Genomic DNA, 24,305 nt, shown 5'->3' with positions numbered 1-24,305 from the left:
ATACTGCTGTATTTAACTACAGTGACAGCGCGCCCAAAAAAAGAAAACCGCCGTAAACTGGCAAAACTTTGAGCACACACAGATTTGAGCTGCACGGAGATACCACTACGACAAATGTGTGCCCCGTTTTCTTTATTTTTGGGCTAACTAGTGCTGTATATAAGTAAAGTTTCAGCCAGGACATAAAAAGAAAACTGTTGTAAACTGGCAAAACTTTTAGCACGCACAAATATGAGCTGGCACGGAGATACCACACAAAAATGCGTGCCTGCATTTTTTTGGGCTAAATACTGCTGTATTTAACTACATGGACACCCAGGCCGAAAAAAAAGAAAACTGCTGTAAACTGGCAAAACTTTGAGCATGCACAGATATGAGCTGGCACGGAGATACCACACCAAAAAATGTGTGGCCTGTATTCCAATTACACCAGGGCTATCTATATACGGCTAATATATCCTACAGGTAGCAGCAGCAGCACCAGAACACAGGAAGGGAATGGACCCTCTTGATGTATGCAATGATCTATATACACACATACAGTGCCTGCAGGCCTTGCACTGATGTGTATAGAGCCACATACACTACCCTGCCTGCCTAACACTAGAACCTATATACTCCGGAAATTGTCCTTAGAAGGACTGTTGCTTTAGCTGGATGTGAGTAGTTTAGGATGGTAGACCCCACACTAACTAATAAATCCCCAATTCTGAACCTATCAAGGCTGCAGTTCTCCCTACACCCTCTCAATACAGAGCTGAATGTGCGAAGCAGGGCGGCGTCCGGTCTCTTATACCCCTTATGATGCTGTGTGGCCAGCCAATCACTGCATGACCACAACAAAGATGGCTGCGGTGTTTTATATCAGACAATCCCTGCAGCGTGACTGGGTCTCTAAAGTCCGCCAAAAATGTTGGGTGGAGACCCGAGTTCCCGCAGAGTAATCCCAGAAATGCTCGGTGCTCGCCAAGTACACCAAGTACCATGATACTGGGGCGAGTAACGAGTAGTGGAGAGCACGTTCGCTCATCACTAGTGGATACATATGCACATGCCAATTTTTAGTTATTTGATCCCATAAAATTGATTCATGCTAATATTTTTCTCACTTCAACTTAAACGATTTACTCCTGATGCATCACGCATGAATCAGATTACAAAAATATTTAAACACAGGTTGCAATGCAAAAAAATACGTAAAAGCCAGGGGGGTTGAATACTTGTGCAAACCACTGTATCTGATAATGACCTCTTAGCACTCATCAGTTTTACAGCTTGTTTTATAACTAGCTTTATAATACGCAATGGTATTTTAGGCATTTTCTGCAACCCATAACTGACAATTCTCAGTCATAACAGGTTATCTTCAACCACAGCTGCTGACATTGCAGCTGCATACACTTTACGGAGGGTGTATGGCTCTGCAATTTTGTCAGGTTTTGGCTGTGATTAGAATTTGTGATAACTGTCACACAAAAATGTTAAATGGTCATACATGTTGCCGAACTGAATGTACCCATCACTCATGCTGCAAATTCTTTTTGAATTCTCTCAGCCCACCCGCCAGCACCGAAATAATGCTGTGTCAGTTTTCTGCATTTTTCTTGCAGCATACCCTGAAAGATTGCCTCTTTAGATATTTATGGCACTAACATAATTAGATAAACAATTAAGAGATTTTTTTTGTCTACTGTACAGTATGACACACCAGTATAATGTTCAGATTTATGATAGGGTTCTTACCATCGGCAAGTGATCAGTTTCTCTATGGAGTGCTTCACGACTCGCTTGTATTGGGTTATTCTTGGAAATTATCCGCAGCTTCGTGGTAGGTAATGGCTCTGTAGTGTTCTCTCTTGAACATCAGCCTGCTGTGATCACTTTGTGATTCCCTTGTATTGTGTTATTCGCTGAGTTGATCTGTGTTGTTGTGGTGGGTAAAGGATCTGTAGTATTCTCCCTTGAAGGCTGTTTATATTTGTATATGATCACATACTAGAGGACTAATCTTTGGAAACACCTTTCAAAACACTTTACCATTACAAGTGTTTTTCTGCCATTAGTGTAGCAATATGGAATACGTTTTATCACCAATAATCATGAACCATACGACATGACAAATAAAAGAGGACATATGTGAAGAAGCAAATATACAAAAAATACAATTTTATTTAATAATGTGTTGCTCACATTTACATATTTATTTTGCAGTCACAGTGAAATACTGTGTTGCATTTAACGCTAATAACCAAACTATATCAAACATAAAGCATGCTGGTTTGAATTAATATTCTTTTATATTCCCTTTTAATGAATATACTATCAGCTAAAGCTCCTTACACACTAGTGTTACTTGCATAACATGCTCTTTTTTATGGTGAGCTAGTGTTTAAAGCCTCTGCTTGGGTGTTTACTTCTTTTCAGGCTGTGTTCACAGTGTTTTCCTCTCCACTTTCACCTGAAAACCAAAAAAACTGAATACAGTAGCATAGTCTACATGTTAAAAAAAAAAGAGGTCTAAAATATTGAAAGGCCCCTCTTTTCTGGTGAGGATTAAAGTTTTATATTTTAGACTCCACATATAATCAAAGGTATGTCTAACATACATCTAACTACCGGTTTTTGGGTATTCAGGCAGAAGCCCTTAGAGTGAAGAGAAGGAAAGGTATTGTTGTGTGATTCATGGTTAGAGATCCAGTTATCTATTGGACATGGCATTGTAGATATGTCATTATTTAAAATAGGAAAATAGATATTAACAGAATAATCCTATTGTGTATGGGACCTAAAAGGTAATTAACAGAATAGCTACAATCGCATCCAATAAATGTTACTGACAAAAAGGGATCAAAGTTGGAGACTTGTTCATATCCATGGGAGCTAGCCTTTATTTTACCACTCTTAAAGGAAACCCCGCCATGCGCCTGCCACACTGAAAGCTCGACTACTGGAAGGAGATTAACTGTAATCTTTCCGTCAGCATCGGGCTTTCAGTCATAACTCAGTATGAGTGAGCAGGGCCTGTAACCAAGCACCTGGCACTGATGAAGGAAGGAGATTAACTCTAATCTTCCTGGCAGCATTGGGCTTTCAGTCATAACTCAGTATAAGTGAGCAGGGCCTGTAACCAAGCACCTGGCACTGATTAAGGAGATTGACTGTAATCTTCCCGGCAGCATCGGGCTTTCAGTCATAACTCAGTATAAGTGAGCAGGGCCTGTAACCAAGTACCTGGCACTGATGAAGAAAGGAGATTAACTCTAATCTTCCTGGCAAGATCAGGCTTTCAGTCACAACTCAGTATAAGTGAGCAGGGCCTGTAACCAAGCACCTAGCACTGATGGAGATTGACTGTAATCTTCCCGGCAGCATCGGGCTTTCAGTCATAACTCAGTATAAGTGAGCAGGGCCTGTAACCAAGCACCTGGCACTGATGAAGAAAGGAGATTAACTCTAATCTTCCTGGCAGCCCGTAACTCTAATCTTCCCGGCAGCATCGGGCTTTCAGTCATAACTCAGTATAAGTGAGCAGGGCCTGTAACCAAGCATCTGGCACTGATGAACTGCAGTGCCGCCTGTCCGTGTTGGGGGCACTTCACTATGTACTGAGCAACGCTTGAAGCCGCACCTCTATGACTTAAAGCCGCAGGATTTTCTGCCAGTAGTTGGGCTTTCAGTGCGGCAGTTGCACGGCTTCAGAGCGCTATTAACTTGCAGATTAACAACATAGCAGGGTAATAGTGTTTTTTTTTTTTCCATGAAAGGTTACTTTTAACAATAACTGGAAACCACAGTTAAACAACAAAATATTTCACTTGCAAGAAACTACAATGTTACCACACAAATATAGATTTACCAATCAAAATGGACACATGAATTACCAGGCCCTGTCTCTGATGAGCATTACAATACTAAAATGAGTCAGTTATGGCTGAGGTTTTGTAATGTATTTTTCTTGTAACAAAAAATCATAAATTTTGCGGGTTTTATTAACATCAATCTTTATAAGTGCTCGTGCTTGTGCCAGCCGTAAGCTTCCCTGTTTGTTGCACTCATTCACAAGGGCAGCCTTATACTCCAGATAAGCTCCAGGGACCAATCTCACCACCTGACACAGCTGTAAAACAAAACAAGTATTTAAGAAACTATTCTTGTCTTTTATTTTGAGAGTAAAGGTTTCTTTGCAACATTTTTTTTCTGTCATCCTCATGTACATGGTAGGAGGACGTACTATGGAGTGTAGTAAGAAGCAGTGGCTTCTTTTCTCCAATCCTTATCCCATAATAAATAGACATTGTAAGGAAATGAGAAGAACACTAGGGGGCACCATAACAAGTATGCAGCAACAATAACTAGGCATGAGAACATTTGTATTCATTTATTAGATTTGAAGGATTGTTTGCAGCATCTAACAGAGGAATAAATATTTAAAGGAGTATTCCAATCTCCCAGATCCCCAATATTTAGTAGCTGTAATAATAATAATATTAGCAAATAGCTCCAATTAGAAATATAGTATACTTCTTTTGATCAACTATGTCACTCACCATATGCAGGGCACTGCAGTAGCTCACGCATCCATGGTTATGATCACTAACAACTGTCGCTATATTAGTGGTCATTACCCTGGATATCTAAGCTACTGCAATGCCCTGCACAAGGGGTAAGCGACATAGCTGATCATAAGAACTATACTTTATTTCTAATTGAAGGTATTTGCTAATATTTTTATTACACCTACTACATATTGGGATACGATCTTGGAGATGGAAATACCCCTTTAATAGTTAAAAAATAACTATTTCAATTAAAAAGCTATCATTCTGTATCTAACTCCCATGGAAACACACAAAAATACAAAATTGTATTAAGATCAATCTTACATTAACAAAATAATTCAAGCTTGACTGATTAAATCAATTTGTCATTGATCAGTCTTTGCACAAAAATTTGAGAAATTCATGACTAATAGAAATATGAATGGGGATGTTTATACAGATAGTAGAAAATTAGAAGGTAATATTTAGTCTTGGCTCCGGGTACAGGGTACAAATCCTTCTCAAACTCCAAAAAGGTCTGAAGTAATTTATGCTTCAAAAACAGCAGCAATACTCAGTTTACAAGTGAGCAAAAAATAAAGAAGTTTTCATTAATCCACATCTAAAAACAAAATATATTATATATATATACACACACCGTATTTTTCTGACTATAAGACACACTTTTTTCCTCACAAAATGTAAAGGAAAAGGGGGTGTGTGTGTCTTATAGTCCGGATGTAGTGGCTCTGGTTGTGGTGGGGAAGTGGGGGAGCGGTTTCGGCGGAGAAGCAGGTCACAGAGATGGGAGCCGGCAACTGCGGCAAACTCCTGTGCTCGCTGCTAAAGAGAAATGAATATTCACTGCATTCCACGCACATGGGCGTGGAGGGCAATGAATATTCATTTCCTTTTTACATCCTGGTATGATTGGCCCCATCCCGGTCCTGGTATGCATGGCCTCATAAGAAAAAATTTAAAAGAAAAAAATTACACTTACCTTCCTCCACTCCCTCGCAGCATCCTGCTCCATTGCCAGCAGCTGCTTAATGCTTATAAGCAGCGCATGGCAGGGACGTCTTGCGCTGTTCACAAGTAGAGTACAGCTGCCGGAATACTCACTAGGACTGTTCATTGCTCTTCAGAAGTGCACAGTGTAGCAACCGGCTTCCTGCTGCTGCTGGCGGTCACGTGTGCCGATACTTAAGAGAAATGAATATTCAGAATACGTGACCGCCGGCAGCAGCAGCAGGTAGGCTTCGGCTGACACTGGGCGCTACTGAAGAGCAATGAATATTCACTGCACAATTGAGCAACAAGACAAGTACATTAGAGTCTGTAGTTTGAGAAATTGACGCCTCACAGGTTCTCAACTGTGTTTCGAGATACTCTACATTACAGTAACCATGACATCATAGCTACAACTGAATAAATACAGAGCTGCTTCATTGACCATCATTGAACTCTCAAAGATGTTTAGAGAATCCACGTTGGGACAAGCCGGTCACTGCACCTCGTATATCAATGTACTTGTCAGCTTCCAAAGCTTGTCAGTACATTGATGAATGAGGTGCGATCTAATAACCATGTATAAGTATATAAGGGGACAATACAAATATCTCTCCGAGGATCTGTTTATACCAAGGAATGTGATGGTCATAAGGGGGCATTCTCTGCGTCTGGAGGACAGAAGGTTTTTCCACCAATATAGAAGAGAATTCTTTACTGCTAGGGCAGTGAGAATCTGGAATTCCTTGCCTGAAAAGGTGGTGATAGCGAACTCAGTCAAGGGGTTCAAGAGATGCCTGGATGTCTTCCTGGAGCCTAACAATATTGTATCTTACAGTTATTAGGTTCTTTAGAAGGATGTAGATCTGGGGATTTATTCTGACGGAATATAGGATGAACTGGATGAACAAATGTCTTTTTTCGGCCTTGCTAACTATGTTACTATGTTTGTTGTTAATTCCTCTCGGTGGGTGCCCTACAAAAGTGGGGTGACACTGGTGGGGGTAGTAGGCCCTGGAAGAACCAAAGTTGCAGCTGCTCTAATCCCGGCGAGCTAGTGGAAGGATGAGACTCTGTAATGTGCACCATCTTCTGTATTTTGCTGGGACTGTCCTATATGTTCCTGTCTGTTTTGTGGCTTAATAAAGTATTGTGTGGTGCAGTAACCTCTGTTAAAGCTAGGTGGCGCTGCATATGCAACTCAGAATATGCAAGGGGGCATTTCCTTGATGGTGAAACAGTGACCGGCATGGTTGTAAATGTCCAGTATGTGTCGCAGAGGTTCTCGGCGCTATAAGCCAAAATAACGTTGTCATGCTGGGACTTGTAGTCCATAAGTTATTTACCTATAAGGGCGGCTTATAGGGCTAGTCAGAGAGCTGGGCGGGATCGGCTAGCCACACATACACTGCCCACATATGGGGGTGGTTTGGGATATATTATGTGATTGAGGTCTGATCACATGGGTTGTGTGTTTGTTCCTGAGTGGTCAGAGTGCAAGGTCCCGGAAGGCCTGTGTGTGTTGGAAGTGTCTGGCACTGAACTTCCTGGAAGAGCACATAGAAAGGCCCAGACCTGGTAGAGTCTGTGACAGCTCTGTGTAGGGAAGCTACTGCCCGGCTGTGGCTCTGCAACTGTAGACGTCCCTATGAGCAAGGCACTGTCTGGAAAAGTGATCCCAGTGCAGCCGCTATCCTGATAACCCGTGAGGGATAAACTGTGAGTAACGCTGACCGGGGTCAGTAAGAGACTTTGTATGTTTTACATGGTAACGCTGCATGCGTGCTGGACATGACACGGCCTGTGTGCCCACAGGCCTGAGAGAGCGAAGCTCTACTATGGACATTAAGAACTCGTTTGTCTGATGTAAGACTGTTTGCCTTGTGTTCCTGTGACATTGGTTTATGAAGGAAATAAACCAATAAACCACACAGACTGTTACTTGTGGTGGATCTCTACAACTGGTGGACAATACCATAGGATGTGGAAACCACAAATTACGACCAAAGATCCAATAGCAAAACCATATATACTTTATTAGGGAAAATACACAGAACTGGAACATGGGTAACTTATGCTCAAGAAAGCAAAATGCTACAGTACTGTAGCACACATGATGGTGTTGTACATCTTTGCTTGCTTGTTATACTTTAATTGGTGGACAATGCGAAGGGCACTCTGGTAGCCTTGTTGCCAGGGGCTATGGACGAGGTCTACAAAGTCGGTTGCTACGGGTAACGGTCCAGGAGGCACGTGTGAGGTGTTTTGCTGTGACTCGGTGGGGTCACGAAGGTGACAAGCGTCTGGCTGTAACTCGGCGCGGTTAGGAAGCTTGCTGTGGATCGGCGGGTCCACGATGACGGCACAGCAGAAGCGTGCAGAGACTTGTGGTAACAGGAGCTGCAGTCACAGTTGCAGCAAGAGGTTCTGCAGCAGCAGGAGCTGCAGTGACACCAGCAGCCGCTTGTGGTCGGCAGTCGGAGGTGCGGGCAAGCTTGTGGCTACAGCAGGAGCTGTGGCAGTGCCAGCGGTAGCTGGTGGGGTGTCGGAAAAGGACATCAGAAGTCCAGTGTGGACAATCTCTTAAAGGGCCAGTACAAGCCTGAGACATACGTGTTCCGTGTGAACTGGACCTGAGAGTACCGTGCGGAGTCCACGGGTTGTACCCCAGGGAGAGGATGGTGTCCCTAAAGGGGGCGGTAATTCAGATAGCAATGGGTGCCAAAAAAGGGGTGGAGTCCCAAAAGGGGGCGGTTTCCCAAAAGGGAGTAGTTGCCCAAAAAGGTGAGGCATCCCAAAAGGGGGCGGTATCCCAAAAGGGAGTAGTGGCTCAAAAGGGGTAGAGTCCCAAAAGGGGGCGGTATCCCAAAATAGAGTGGTAACCCAAAGGGGGGCGGAGCTTCCTGAAGTTAAAAGGGTGGCACAGGCAGACTGCTGCTAGGGGCAAGTGGGCTGTGTGTGTCCAGTCTGCTATATGAATTACCCACCCGGTGAGAAGCTTCAAGGGTGTGCCCTGCTGATGAATGGGGAGGATGTGCTTGGAATGGTTGATTCTGGGGGCTCGGTGACCCTAGTGAGGACTGTGCCAGATAAAATTATAATGTACGAAAGGAAGATTGCGGTCACCTGCATCCATGGGTGCATTAAGGACTATGTAGTAGCCATGGTGATATTCGAGACAGACAGGGTCATTAAAAAACCATGATGTCGCTGTAGTCCCGAACTTAACCTGTCCGGTGATGGTAGGCCGGGACTCTAGGCTGTTTTCAGACTTGTGGGAGGGGAGAACTCCTCTAAAGCAGGAGGATGGAGGCCTCTCTACTGATGGGTTGGCGTTCCTTAAGGCAATAGCACCTTCCACAATGGAAAGGTCAGACGTAGGGCGACCGGAGGAAGGGATGCGTCTGCCCAATTTACTGACCTGACGTCACCTGAAGGGTACCACAGTGTGACTGATCATGATGTGGCAAATAAAAAAAGAGTGGGGCTGACACCCAGAGAGAGAGAGTATCTTGGGGGTTCACCGTACTGTGTGGAGTGACTGTGACGTGTTATTGCCAGTAGCAACCACTAGGACTGAGTCTAATGCTGTGCAGACTGGAACTCGGACACAAGGGAATGACAGTGCTTCACAAGGTGGAGTCGGCGAAGCGCCAGGAGTGGAGGCTGACACTGTTAGCAATGGGGACTGCTGGTTCCAGGATGACCAATTGGATGGGGGTGACTCCCATTCTGACGGTGACGACAGTGGAAAAGAGTGCAGTAATACTGACTCAACATTAAATAGCAGGTCTTTCTCCCTTTGCCGCAGACGTAAGGGCCGAAAAGGGGCTGAACAAACTGCACCCTCAGACACAATAGAAGAGCTGCAGGAGAAGCTGGCCAATTCGACAACTAGAGTAATTAATTGTCAAGCTGACACAGGAAATGTGCACCTGGAAAGGGCGAGCTGACAGTTTCCACCAGGTAGAAGCGTGTGTCCAAAGCTTGGAGAAAGAGCGTGAAGAGGTCTGTCAACAGCTGGCAAAGGAGAGTTTGAAGGTGGCAAGTATGGAAGTTGCCAACTCCGCGCAGTTGGAGCGGGTGCATCACCTGGAGTCCGAGCTTTCGGCAGTCAAGGCAAGGTTTGGAGAGAAGTAAGCACAGGAGGTCCAGGACCTCCTTAAAAAGTGCTCTAGTGAGAAGAAAAAGGTGGCAGATTTACAGGCCGAACTAAAGGCAATTAAGGAGCATAACGTACAAGAAAAGGACCGGAGACAAACGGCTGAGAACAGAGTGGATGAGCTGGAGAAAGAAGTCTCTGAGCTCAGACGTCACATGTCAACATGGCAAAGTGTGAATCAGGCCTTAAAAGAAGACGTGGAAGTGCTCACAGAAGCAGTAAAAGGTCTTCCACAAGAGGAGGCGTTGGTGGTTGAAGACTTACAGCAGCTGTGTCTGAGCGATAAGGCAGAGTTACAAATACCTATCTTAGAGAGGGGGCCTGAAGAGTGTAAAACTAAGGAAGACGAGAACGGAACAAGACAATCGCCCGGGTGTAGTAGAGGTCTAGATGGAAAATTCCGTGGCCAAGCGAGAGCCTTCCGTCCATGAAGAGAGTGAACCCTCAACCTTCAAGTGTGTGATAGAGGTACCGAAGACGTGCAAGAAGCCTGTACCAGTGAGGGTGTGCATGAGGCTTTTAAAAAGGCGGTCAAAGCGTGTAGGGTGCACTGGGCACCTCAGACTTAGCAGTTTGTCATACTGTCAGCCAGGGAAGACACAGAAAAGCGGGTGGCTGTCCTGATGGATATGCATCTGCAATGTCTCCGCGCAAAACAGATGATCATGTTGAGTAATGTGAAAGCCGCTAGTCTGGAGCTTGCGAGGGAAGCTAAAAATCATCTGGGCTTGGTGGAAGACGTAATTCCGGTACCCAAACATCTGGTGGGGAGAGTCATTGGAAGGTTTGGAAAAGTGATGCAAGACCTTGTGAATAGATTCGGTGGGGCAAGAGTGACGATCCCACCTGATGGTGAAGTCCAGGTAGCTGGTGAAGATGGCATGGTTCCATTCATTGTTGTTCACTCCGTGGAATGCCTTAGGAACTTCCGAATGCTCCTGGAATATCGGGCAACGTACCTGAGGGAGATAGAGCAGCTAAAGCTGGACCGAATGCAGATTGATAAACAAATGCAGAACATAACGTGGCGGTCGCCTTCATCCCCGGGTATAAGGAACAGAAGGGACCCTTCAAATAATGAAATTGCTGGTAACCGAACTTTCATCAAGACAAGAGCGTCGAGAATCTGCAAGTAGCAGTTCTACTCTCATGAGTATGAGACTGAGAGACCTGGACAGTAGCTCCTGTGATGTACTAGATGGGTCAGACTCAGACCAGACAGTTGGCTCGACTGTAAGTGGGACTTAAGACCGCACCAACCGGGGGAGCCGGACATGGAGAGAAAAGTCGGGTGATGGGGCGGACTGGAGAAGTGTGGAGACCAAAAAGGGCCTGGAGACACAGACGGACTTTGACTGGAGGGCCAAAGCCCAACGCCGATGTACTGACCGCTGGGGGCGGGGAAGGCCTAACACAAATATGATGCCGAATGACGCCCAAAACAGACTGAGACGGTCCTCTCGACTTGTAGGGCAAGGTGACAGTGGGTACCTGGTCTCGAGGCACATAGTGTGTGACAAATGTTCAACCCCACAAGTTTGAACAAGGGGAGGGTACGTGGTGCAGTAACCTCTGTTAAAGCTAAGGGGCGCTGCATATGCGACTCAGAATATGCATGTGGGCATTTCGTTGATGGTGAAACAGTGACCGGCATGGTTGTAAATGTCCAGTACGTGTCGCAGAGGTTCTCTGCGCTATAAGCCAAAATACCATTTTTATGCTGGGACTAGTAGTTCACGAGTTGTTTATCTATAAGGGCGGCTTATAGGGCTAGTCAGAGAGCTGGGCGGGATCGGCTAGCCACATATACACTGCCCACATATGGGGGTGGTTTGGGATATATAATGTGACTGAGGTCTGATCACATGGGTTGTATGTTTGTTCTTGAGTGGTCAGAGTGCAAGGTCCCGGAAGGCCTGTGTTTGTTGGAAGTGTCTGGGACTGAAGTTCCTGGAAGAGCACATAGAAAGGTCCAGACCTGGTAGAGTCTGTGACGGCTCTGTGTAGGGAAGCTACTGCCCGGCTGTGGCTCTGCAACTGTAGACACTGTCTGGAACAGTGATCCCAGTGCGGCCGCTTCCCTGATAATCCGTCAGGGATAAACTGTGAGTAACGCTGACCTGGGTCAGTAAGAGACTTTGTATGCTTTACATGGTAACGCTGCATGCGTGCTGGACATGACACGGCCAGTGTGCCCACAGGCCTGAGAGAGCGAAGCTCTACTATGGACATTAAGAACTTGTCTGTCTGATGTAAGACTGTTTGCCTTGTGTTCCTGTGACATTGGTTTATGAAGGAAATAAACCACACAGACTGTTACTTTAAGCAAAAGTGTTCCTGTGTGCCTCAATATCGCAGCCAAGCGACTTAATCCCCGTCCACTCATGTGGTGGATCTCTACAATTGTCACAGTGTTTTACCCTCACCCTGCATTGTCTAAGTAGTATTATGCCCACTGGAAAGGAGAGCGGGCGTTCAGTGGGATGATCCTTGGTCCATGCGGTCTCAGGCTAGTGGACTAGAGCACCCACTGACCTCCTGTGTCTTCACACTGTGGTTTCTCCATATCACCAAAGAAAGGAAACAAGGAGTAAACCCACTTTTTTGGAGGTGAGACCTCATTTTAAATGAGGGACCAGCCACAACAACTCCTCACTGGTGCATGCCTCCTCCGGACCCCACAGAAGTTCAACAGTGATGGCGCTTCCAGGACCCGACACCATTGCTACAGGCAAGGAGCCATTCTACCAGGTAACTGGCCAGGCCTGGGTAAATTTGTTCCTTGCTTCTGCTCCTGCTCTTCAGCTTCGCTCAAGGACAGGAAACCAACTGATGTGGGGGAGAGGTGCATCCCTTTTACTCAGTAGGTTTCCTGTCCATGTGGGGCAGATCCCCGCTAATGTGGTGCACTCATGGGGGAAAGGAAAATTGACTTTTTTGGGTGTGCAATATAACAAATCTATTTAGCAATAAATGACCCACATTTGTGGGAGTATTTTGTAGTATAGTAGCCCATAGAAAATAATGATTCCGAAAAGAAGCAAATTTTCCTGACTAATCTGTTGGGGTGCACTCATTTATACTGAACACTATATAATATATATTATAATAGCATATGCATGCATATAGGGTCCAATGTGACAACATAAATGATATTGACGAGTCTGAAAATACTTATTATCATACCTCTTTCTCTTTATCATTGAGCTTTTCTGTCCCAGGAAGTCCAGTTAAATCTAGAGGAGGAGCACTTCTTCTTCCTAGAACATTTATATTTGTAGCAGTTACTGAGATTGTAGCTGGTACTAAATGTTTATTCACAACCAATATCCAGCTCTGTACAAATTATCAATATTTATTTAAAAAAAAGCATTAGACACGGTTATTGGAAAGCATATCCTAAATTATCTGTAGTGTAGTTCCTTTCCTAATTATAATCAGTCAAATGTAATAATCAATCTTATTAAATGTGACAAATGAGTAGTGAGCACTCAAAGGAAGCTTTCACACTGCGCTTTGTCCTACGTCTGTGAGTCCTATCTGGCCTTAAGTCTGAACCACCTGCAAAAATGGGATTCAGATCGTATGCTCCGATGGGGTAATTAACTTTAATGGTGCTGACAGAGTAAACGTGTGCTCTGTCGTGCATAATTTTCGGGTGTACTACATCTAGCTGTCCACCTCCAACAGATGTAGGACATAATAAGTTCACATGACTGACACATCAAAACATTATTTATTTAAAGCGTATTTCTCCATTCACAATTGTATTCATATATCACAAATACAAATTAAATTAAATGGGTTGTCCGGTGATAACTTAATGTTTGGTGGGCGTATGACCCCTGAGACCCACAGCAATAGGCAAGTCCTCCGTTACAAAATGGAACGTCAGATTGGAAGCCTGAACTTTGCTTCATTCATTCTCTATGGAGCTACCAAAAAATCAAAGCTGGGCAGCCAAATCGGGTATAAATCGGGTGACGTTAAGCTTGTGCACTGCCACTCCATTCTAATGCCTTTATCTACTGATCGTGGGGGGGTCACAGCAGTATACTCCACCAATCAATAAGTCGTCACCTAACCAATGGAGGGATGATATCTAGTTTTCACCAAAAAACCTCTTTAAAGAACAATATGAAAATTTACTGCAAGAACTGAAGAGTTAAATACCTGAACTTGAAATAATAGGAGCAATCTGATGTAAACCAGCATCACTAAAAAATACAAATAAATAACAACATTAAGAAAAAACTCAGAATCAAGTTTAAAAAAACAAAAAAAAACAAACATTCAACAATGTTATCCACACACACCTTCTAGATGAACCAATATGATGTTAGATGACCTAATTACAAGAAACTTTTAGTTTTCTTGCATAATTGTAGTTAGATTCACTTAATCTTATTCATATATACATAGCAAAACCCCTACACTCAATTCTACAACCATACTTTTCTGCGCACTACTTTTCTAAGCATAATTAAATGAACACGTATAAGAGAAACGCTGCCTCTCCACCACTGCCCCGATCTCCGCTGACATAGCTGAAGACACAAGCAAAACAGTCACAGCATATGACTGCTGTAGACAGCACAAGACGATTAAACACAGTGATTGGCAGTTGCATTCCCATTATGTGGTAACAATGTTATCGCAACAGCCATATAAACAAAATATAAGGTTATCGGCAAAAAGACAGCACTGTGGTAGTCAAGGATTAGCAAGGCTGATATTTTAAATTTTTTAAAGAGCATGCCTATGGGGAAAAACAAAGGCTTAAAGTTGAAAACCCGTTTAACTCTTTAATATATATATATATATCCAATATAGTTTTAGTATTTAGATTCTAGAATGTCAAATATACTGAAATATATATTTTTCTACTAGTTGAGCATTTTAATTTTTTTACATGATTGGAGCAATCATCTTGTCTGATCTATTAGGCTACGTTCACACGTAGCGGAACTCTCGCGGAAATTACAGCAAGAATTCCGAATTCCAATCCGCGGGAAAATCGCATTTTAAATTCCCGCGATTTTCCCGTGGAAAAACTAGCATTTTGCAAGCGTTATTAGCTTGCAGAATTGCTAGCGTTTTCCAAGCGATCTGTAACATCGCTTGGAGAACCGATTGACAGGTTGGTCACACTCGTCAAACATAGTGTTTGACGAGTGTGACCAACTTTTTACTATTGAGGCTGCCTATGTGCATTTCTATACGAGGTACCCTCTGTGACATATGATTATTATAGTTTTCTTAGCCAGATTGTAACTCTGAAAGCAGGGGGAAGACTGTCACAATTCAGCCCCTTTTAGTGATGTCACAAGCCCAGGGGTATAAGTCACTTTCACTCAGGACAGCCCTCATTTTAGCCTGGGAAACTGCTGCATCCAGACCCCTAAATACATTGTGACGTCTGGCTCCTCCCACCAGCATGGTTTTGCCTGAAATGATCTAAGTAACATGTGAGTGCCTCTTTTCTTCTGTTAACCCTTGTTTTATTTGTAATTGCTGTGTACATAATTCAATTGTCTCATATTGTAAAATCTTTTTATATCTTCTGTAAACACTGCCTATCTTTTGGGAGTAAAATATAAAATTATTAGTTCCGTCTCCATGCTCTATACAAAACTTTTATGTGCCTGAAGTGATTACGCTACTAATTTGTATTGGCTTCGCACCCCTTTGTTAATTTAAATATTGATAGAGAAATCTGAAGCTGATAGCAGCGAAGTGTGCTCTGGGCTTCCTGTCAGTGATGGAAGGGGTTTTATAAGCAGATTGTCTGGCTGCGGCCAGAGCCTTTATAATTCCCTTGCTGCAGCGTGCCTAATAGCCAGCGCACAACAAGTGGCCCGTCCCCTGACCTGAGGGTAAGGGGGCGCTGGAGAGCTTCGAGTTCCAAAGCGGAGCCAAAAGTGGGATAAACATAAAATCCCTGCAGTTTGTAACAAATTGTGGCAGCGGTGGGATAACTAAAATAAGTCCCCCCTGCGGTAAATTGTTAGGTCAAGACTAGCTTGCTGTTTTTCATCACAGTGTGGCAGTGGTGGGATAACTAAGATAAGCCCCCCTGCACATGTGATAGCCATGTGCGGCCAAAGGTCATCCCCATGATCGTGACAGTGGTATGTTGGCCCATTCCTCCATGCAGATCTCCTCTAGAGCAGTGATGCTTTGGGCCTGTTGCTGGGCAACACAGACTTTCAAATCCCACTAAAGGTTTTCTATGGGGTTGAGATCTGGAGACTGGCTAGGCCACTCTAGGACCTTCATATGCTTCTTACGAAGCCACGCTTTTGTTGCCCTGGAGGTACCCTTGGAATCAATATCATGCTAAAGACCCATCCACGTTTCATCGTCAATGCCCTTGCTGATGGAAGGAGGTTTGCACTCAATCTCACTATACAAGGCCCCATTAATTCATTCATGTACACGGATCAGTCATCCCGTTCCCTTTGACGAAAAACAGCCCCAAAGCATGATGTTGCCACCACCATGCTTCACAGTAGGTATGATGTTCTTGGGATGCAACTTGGCATTGTCTACTCCAAAGACGATGAGTTTTGTTTCTACCAAACAGTTCTACTTTTGTTTCATCAGACCATATGACATTCTCCCAATACTCTTCTGGATAATCCAAATGCTCTCTAGCAAATTTCAAATGGGCCTGGAAATGTACTGGCTTAAGTAGGGGGACACATCTGGCACTGCAGGATCTGAATCCCTGGCGGCGTAGTGTGTTACTGATGGTAGCCTTTGTTACGATGGTCCCAGCTCTATGCAAGTCATTTACTAGATCCCCCCCGTGTGGTTCTGGGATTTCTGCTAACCGTTCTTGTGATCATTTTGACCCCACGGGGTGAGATCTTGCATGGAGCCCCAGATTGAGGGAAATTATCAGTGGTCTTGTATGTCTTTCATTTTCTTATTGCTCCCACAGTTGATTTCATCACGCCAAGCTGCTTGCCTATTGCAGATTCAGTCTTCCGAGCCTAGTGCAGGGATACAATTTTGCTTCTGGTGTCCTTTGACAGCTCTTTGGTCTTCACTATAGTGGAGTTTGGAGTGTGACTGAGGTTGTGGACGGGTGTCTTTTATACTGATAACAAGCAGGGCTGTGGAGTCGGTGCTCATTTTGGTGGAGTCGGAGTTGGAGTCGGTATAAAATGGACCGACTCCGACTCCTAAAATCTAATATATAAAGCTCAAAGTGTGTATGTATGTGTGCATGTGTGTGTGTATGTGTGTATGTCCGGGATAGGCATCCGCACCGTCGCAGCTACAGCCACAAAATTTGGCACAGTCACACGTCTGGACCCCGAGAGCGTCCTAAGCTATGTTGTGAGGCGAAATTTTAACCCCGCACGTTCCAATTCACCAAACAATTTTGCCCCTATCTACATACTGGGGGAAAAAGTGTGTGCGTGACAAGCCCCGCCCCTTATTATGATATCATAATGCCCCTATTTGCATACTGGGGAAGCAGTGTGTGCGTATCAAGCCCCGCCCCTCATTATGTCACTATGGTTGCCATGGTGACGCTGATGTCATCAAAGGTTGCAAGCCCTGCCGCCGCTCATTATGATGTCATATGGTTGACTATGGAATGGAGGATGTGTGATGAGTATATGGGCACGGGACTATGGGATGGCGGATATGTATGATGGGTATATGGGCACGAGACTATGGGATGGAGGATGTGTGATGGGTATATGGGCACTGGACTATGGGATGGAGGATATGTTTGACGGGTATATGGGCACGGGACTATGGGATGGCGGATATGTATATGGGCACGGGGACTATGGGATGGAGGATGTGTGATGGGTATATGGGCACTGGACTATAGGATGGAGGATATGTATGATGGGTATATGAGCACGGGACTATGAGATGGCGGATATGTATGATGGGTATATGGGCATGGGACTATGAGATGAAGGATGTGTGATGGGTATATGGGCATGGGACTATCGGATGGAGGATATGTATGATGGGTATATGGGCATGGGACTATGGGATCGTGGATATGTATGATGGGTATATGGGCACGGGACTATGAGATGAAGGATGTGTGATGGGTATATGGGCACTCGACTATGGGATGGCGAATATGTATGATGGGTATATGGGCACTCGACTATGGGATGGAGAATATATATGATGGGTATATGGGCATGGGACTATTGGATGGAGAATATGTATGATGGGTATATGGGCATGGGACTATGGGATGGAGGATGTGTGACGGGTATAAGGGCATCGACTATGGGATGGAGGATATGTATGATGGGTATATGGGCACGGGCCTATGGGATCGTGGATATGTATGATGGGTATATAGGCACGGGACTATGGGATGGAGGATAATTATAATTTGCTATAACTAACCACAGTTAGCTACTATGCCCGGGCGCCGGGCTTTTCAGCTAGTATATAATAAATTGGGTACAGTAGTTTAATGCAGAATATGCTGAATATTTTTTCATAGGAATTTGGGAAAGTTATGAAATGTCCTATAAATGACTGTTCTATTCCTGATCTAAGGCTACATTCACACAGCGTTTTTCCTGCGTTTTTTGAGGATACGTTTTTCAGTTGCAAAAGCAGATCAGCTTTTTAAAAAACCGCATCACCTGAAAGGTTTTTTAGCTCATAGATAATGTTTTCAATAGCAAAAGCAGATTAGAAATCTGCTCGATCTATATATCCATTTATCCATATCTGTCTATCCATATCATATCTGTACCAAAAAGAATGAAAGCCGGATAGCACAAAGACTAACACTCCTTTTTTTTTAGCACCAGTCAGGTACACCTCATAGCTGCCCAAAAGGACGCCCAGGACAGGCATTGCTCGTCTTCAGTAACATCAACATCAACTGATAGTTGGAATAAATAGACTGCATTCATCACCACATCTTCTTAAGGTGCAGGCTTTATTTTCAAGTGTAGGGGTGTGAAGTATGAGGTTCTGCAGCAGCTGAGGTGTGCAATATGAAATTCTGCGGAACAGTATGAGATTCTGCCCTCCCCCCAGGTTTGATCCTGGCTACGCCCATAGTGTGAATGTAGCCTGAGGATCTAGGCTATATCTTAGCCGAGATAAGTCATATAGTGTGTGTATATATATATATATATATATATATATATATATATATATACATACATACATACACACAGTACAGACCAAGAGTTTGGACACACCTTCTCAATCAAAGCGTTTTCTTTATTTTCATGACTATGAAAATTGTAGATACACTCTGAAGGCATCATAACTATGAATTAACACATGTGGAATTATATAATTAACAAAAAAGTGTGAAACAACTGAAAATACTGTATGTCTTGAATATTCTAGGTTCTTCAAAGTAGCCACCTTTTGCTTTGATTTCTGCTTTGCACACTCTTGGCATTCTCTTGATGAGCTTCAAGAGGTAGTCACCGGAAATAGTTTTCACTTCACAGGTGTGCCCTGTCAGGCTTAATAAGTGGGATTTCTTGCCTTATAAATGAGGTTGGGACCATCAGTTGTGTTGTGCAGAAGTCTGGTAGATACACAGGTGATAGTCCTACTGAATAGACTGTTAGAATTTGTATTATGGCAAGAAAAAAGCAGCTGAGTAAAGAAAAACGAGTGGCCATCATTACTTTAAGAAATGAAGGTTAGTCAGTCTGAAAAATTGGGAAAACTTTGAAAGTGTCCCCAAGTGCATTGGCAAAAACCATCAAGCGCTACAAAGAAACTGGCTCACATGAGGACCGCCCCAGGAAAGGAAGACCAAGAGTCACCTTTGCTGCGGAGGATAAGTTCATCCTAGTCACCAGCCTCAGAAATCGCAGGTTAACAGCAGCTCAGAAGAGACCAGGTCAATGCCACACAGAGTTCTAGCAGCAGACACATCTCTACAACAACTGTTAAGAGGAGACTTTGTGCAGCAGGCCTTCATGGTAAAGTAGCTGCTAGGAAACCACTGCTAAGGACAGACAACAAGCAGAAGAGACTTGTTTGGGCTAGCGAACACAAGGAATGGACATTAGAACAGTGGAAATCTGTGCTTTGGTCTGATCAGTCCAAATTTGAGATCTTTGGTTCCAACCACCATGTCTTTGTGCGACGCAGAAAAGGTGAACGGATGGACTCTACATGCCTGGTTCCCACCGTGAAGCATGGAGGAGGAGGTGTGATAGTGTGGGGGTGCTTTGCTGGTGACACTGTTGGGGATTTATTCAAAATTGAAGGCATACAGAACCAGCATGGCTACCACAGCATCTTGCAGTGGCATGCTATTCCATCCGGTTTGTGTTTAGTTGGACCATCATTTATTTTTCAACAGGACAATGGCCTCAAACACACCTCCAGGCTGTGTAAGGGCTATGTGACCAAGAAGGAGAGTGATGGGGTGCTACGCCAGATGACCTGGCCTCCACAGTCACCAGACCTGAACCCAATTGAGATGGTTTGGGGTGAGCTGGACCGCAGAGTGAAGGCAAAAGGGCCAACAAGTGCTAAGCATCTCTGGGAACTCCTTCAAGACTGTTGGAAGACCATTTCAGGTGACTACCACTGGAAGCTCATCAAGAGAATGCCAAGAGTGTGCAAAGCAGTAATCAAAGCAAAAGGTGGCTACTTTGAAGAATCTAGAATATAAGACATATTTACAGTTGTTTCACACTTTAATTATATAATTCCACATGTGTTAACTCATTGTTTTGATGCCTTCAGAATGAATCTACAATTTTCATAGTCATGAAAATAAAGAAAACTCTTTGAATGAGAAGGTGTGCCCAAACTTTGGTCTGTACCGTATACATGTACATGTATACAGTGTAATACATATTTACAATTTATTACAGTTTTTTGTGTTCTAAAGTTGTATTCCAATAAATAGATATTATGTTCTATCTAAATATCTTGATTATTGGATCATAGAAATGATTAAATGTCTGATGTTCACATTGTACTACAATAAATTTTTCACTTAAATATAAGCAATATATGTGGGAGTCGGAGTCGTGGAGTCGGAGAGTAAGGGAAATTGAGGAGTCGGAGTCGCAGGTTTGGCTTACCGACTCCACAGCCCTGATAACAAGTTCAAATAGGTGCCATTACTACAGGCAATGAGTGGAGGACAGAGGAGCCTCTTAAATAAGAAGTTACAGGTCCGGTGAGAGCCAGAAATCTTGCATGTTTTTTAGGTGACCAAATACTTATTTTCCACCATAATTTTCAAAATAAATCTTGCCAAATCAGACAAGGTGATTTTCTGGATTTGTTTTCTCATTTTGACTCTCATAGTTGTGGTCTACCTATGATGTCAATTACAGGCCTCTCATCTTTTTAAGTGGGAGAACTTGCACAATTGGTGGCTGACTAAATACTTTTTTCCCCACTGTATGTACAGAGAATATAAAAAGCGTCGGGATATCATGTAAAATATCATACAAAGAAAAATCATCTCGGAATTATTTCTGTACTTTTTCCACCTTTATTGACACCCAAAATCTGTGCAATTCCATTGGGAAACAAACAAATCATTATGAGAGTAAAAATAAAAATACCAAAACGAAAATAATGTGGTTCAATAAGTGTGAACACGATCTTAGAATTGGAGCGGTTATGTTCAGAATTGGTTAATCATATTTATACTCATGAATAAAGTTAGTCAGTACACAGCTGCCATAATTTACCATGATTCTTAATAACCCCTATACAAAAGGTTAGCTGTTCTAAAATAATTTTCTTAACATTCTCTTATTTGCATTTAACAGTAAAAGCCATGGTCAGATACCAATTTACAAACACAGTAAAGGAATCACATTGTTGAAACTGGCCAGTAAGGAAAAGGGTGCAAAACATTTTTCCAGGGCATAAGATATAGCATGGAACAATGTGAAGATGGTCATCAAGATGTGGTTTAAATCTGGAAAAACAGTAACATTACCAAAAACTAAACATCCTTCAAACATTGCTGAAAAACAAAGTTCAAATGGCTGTCAAGAGACCAATAGCAACATGAAAGGAGCTGCAGAAATTTCTGGTAAGTACTGGCTGTGTACTGTATATAATAACAATTTCCTGTATTCTTCATATGTCTAACCTGTAGGGTGACCTACATTTAAAAAAGGAGTTTTTTGTGTACTCACCGTAAAATCTCTTTCTCTTAGCCTCTAATTGGGGGACACAGAACCATGGATGTTATGCTGCTGTCCACTAGGAGGCGACACTATGCATAATCTGAAAAAGATTAACTATGTCTCCTTCTCTGCAGTATACACCCCTGGACGGCGTCAGCCTTCTCCAGTTTTGTGCAAAAGCATTAGGAGGAACGTAACAGAAAATGACATAACCATGCCTGTAAGAAGGCAACTATGTACGAGCTCAAAGAACAATATGAGAACTCAACCGTAAACAACGGCCCGTAAGGGCAACAGGGTGGGAGCTGTGTCCCCCAATTAGAGGTTAAGAGAAAGATTTTACGGTGAGTACAAAAAAATCTCCTTTACTCTGTCGCCTCATTGGGGGACACAGAACCATGGGACGTCCCAAAGCAGTCCCTGGGTGGGAAGCAATGGACGAATAGTGTGCTAGCAGGTCCCTAAACTTGGGGCACTGCCGCCTGCAGAACCAGTCTACCCAGGCTCGCGTCCGCTGAGGACTGGGTATGAATACTGTAGTGTTTCGTAAACGTGTGTAGGCTAGTCCAAGTGGCCGCCTTACACACTTGTTGTGCCGATGCCTGGTGCCGAATGGCCCAGGAGGCCCCTACTGCCTGCGTAGAGTGTGCTGTGATACCGGCTGGAAGAGGAGAATTGTTAAGGCGGAAAGCCTCTTGTATGGTGGACTTGATCCACCTGGCAAGGGTGGCTTTGGAAGCTGGCAGACCCTTTCGAACGCCTTCCGGAAGAAGGAAAAGGGAATCAGACTTCCGGAAGGGTGCAGTCCTAGACACGTATATACGCAATGCCCTGACGAGGTCAAGCGTATGCAGAGCCTTCTCCACTCTATGAACCGGAACCGGGCAAAGGGATGTGATGGACCCGTACATATTTGTTGAGTTGTTTTAGGTCTAGTATGGGCCGGACGCTGCCTCCTTTCTTGGGGACTACGAATAGATTGGAGTAGAACCCTCGGAAGCGTTCGGTCGTGGGAATCAGTACTACTACTTCTGCTTGAAAGAGAGAGGAGACCGCCTGGTGAAAGGCACGAGCCTTGTCTGGCGGTTTTGGTGAAACAGAGAGGAAGAACCAGTTCGGTGGACTGGAAGTGAACTCTATCTTGTATCCGGAAGACACTATTTCCCTGACCCACCTGTCTTCTGTAATAGGCAGCCAGACTTGCTGAAAGAGTAGAAGTCGTCCGCCTACTGGTGGGGTGTCTTCCGGAGTTAGTGAGTCATGATGAAGCGAAGTTCTGAGGTTTTCCTCCTTTGGGCTTCGCCTGGCCTGCTTTCGACTGCCAGGTCCTGTCCGGCCTCAGCGCCGCCCGTGGGTTGTCCCTGCGTGGAGAGCGGTTACGATTTTGTGCAGGGCGCGAGACTGACCAGCCCGAAGATTTCCGAAAGGATCGGAATCGTGTTTGGTTACGCCGTTTAAACGTGTGTTTAGGTTTGAGTTGAGGGAGAGAGGTACTCTTACCCCCAGTGGCGTTGGATATCATTGTGTCCAACTTTTCACCGAAAAGCCGTCCACTGCAGTACGGGAGATGCGTGAGGGATTTCTTTGAGGCCGCATCCGCTTTCCATTCCCGCAGCCAGAGGATACGCCGAATTGTGATGACGTTTGCTGCTATCCCCGCTACATCTCTTGTGGAGTCAAGGGCTGCATGAAGCATGTAATCTGCTACTACTGCTACTTGAACCGCATGGTCCGACAGCTGAGGATTTGAAGTTTGAAGGCCATCTTGCAATGTTTTGGCCCAAGCCAGAATGGCCGTGGCCGCCGAAACTAAAGCGAACGCGGCGGCCAGGGAGGCCCCTGCCGCTTCGAACACTGAGCGAGCCATGCGTTCTACCTGTCGGTCTGCTGCGTCCCTGAGGGTTGAGCTATCTGGCAGTGAGAGGAGGGTCTGTGCTGCTAGTCTAGAGACTGGGGGGTCCACTTCGGGTGGATCTGTCCACTGTTTGGTGTCCTTTTGTGGGAAGGGGTACCTAGCTTCTAAATATTTACGATTGGTGAATTTTTTATCAGGCTGTGCAAACTGCTTGGTAAGGATCGTTTGAAATTCCGGGTGGTTAGTGAAAACCTTAGGTGGTTTCAGAACACCTTCAAAGCAAATCTTGTGTTCTGGGACTTCCGGGGTTGGATTGGAAATGTCCAGCACCCGATGGATGGAAGAGATTATGTCCTCAACTAGCGCTGTGTTGCTAGGGGGACAAGGGACCAGAGACCTCTCTGTCTCATTGTCTGAGTCGGAGTCACAGATGCCTTCCGAATCCTGCGTATCGCTCAGGTGTTCCCTGGTGGGTGAGCTGGGGCGGAGGTCTTCTTGCGGAGATCTGCGTTGTCTGTCTCTGGTAGGGGACGGTCTAGGCGACCTGGGACCATGGTGTCTCTCCCTGGAGGGGGATGACCATGTGCTATGGGAGGATG

The 24,305-nt window shown here is 44.3% G+C and overlaps 1 protein-coding gene across 3 annotated transcripts in view; it reads right to left on the bottom strand.

Annotated features, from left to right (window-relative positions):
* Positions 1-2,149: 2,149 nt before the first annotated feature.
* TADA2A (transcriptional adaptor 2A) overlaps positions 2,150-24,305 on the bottom strand; it is a 252,718-nt gene continuing 230,562 nt past the window's right edge. For all 3 annotated transcript variants that reach the window (XM_073575616.1, XM_073575617.1, XM_073575618.1), the window contains 3 exons: positions 13,882-13,925; positions 12,895-12,968; positions 2,150-4,117 (listed from right to left, as the gene is read on the bottom strand). In XM_073575616.1, the coding sequence (XP_073431717.1) occupies positions 3,926-4,117; positions 12,895-12,968; positions 13,882-13,925 (310 nt within the window). In that variant the 3' untranslated portion in view covers positions 2,150-3,925. The remainder of the gene's footprint in view (positions 4,118-12,894; positions 12,969-13,881; positions 13,926-24,305) is intronic.

The sequence above is a fragment of the Dendrobates tinctorius genome, unplaced genomic scaffold (genome assembly GCF_039654945.1).
Source record: "Dendrobates tinctorius isolate UK_male_01 unplaced genomic scaffold, ASM3965494v1 ptg000045l, whole genome shotgun sequence".
Classification (NCBI taxonomy): Eukaryota; Metazoa; Chordata; class Amphibia; order Anura; family Dendrobatidae; genus Dendrobates; species Dendrobates tinctorius.
The sequence above is the reverse complement of the archived record's forward strand: the minus strand, read 5'-3'. Positions and strand labels throughout refer to the sequence as shown.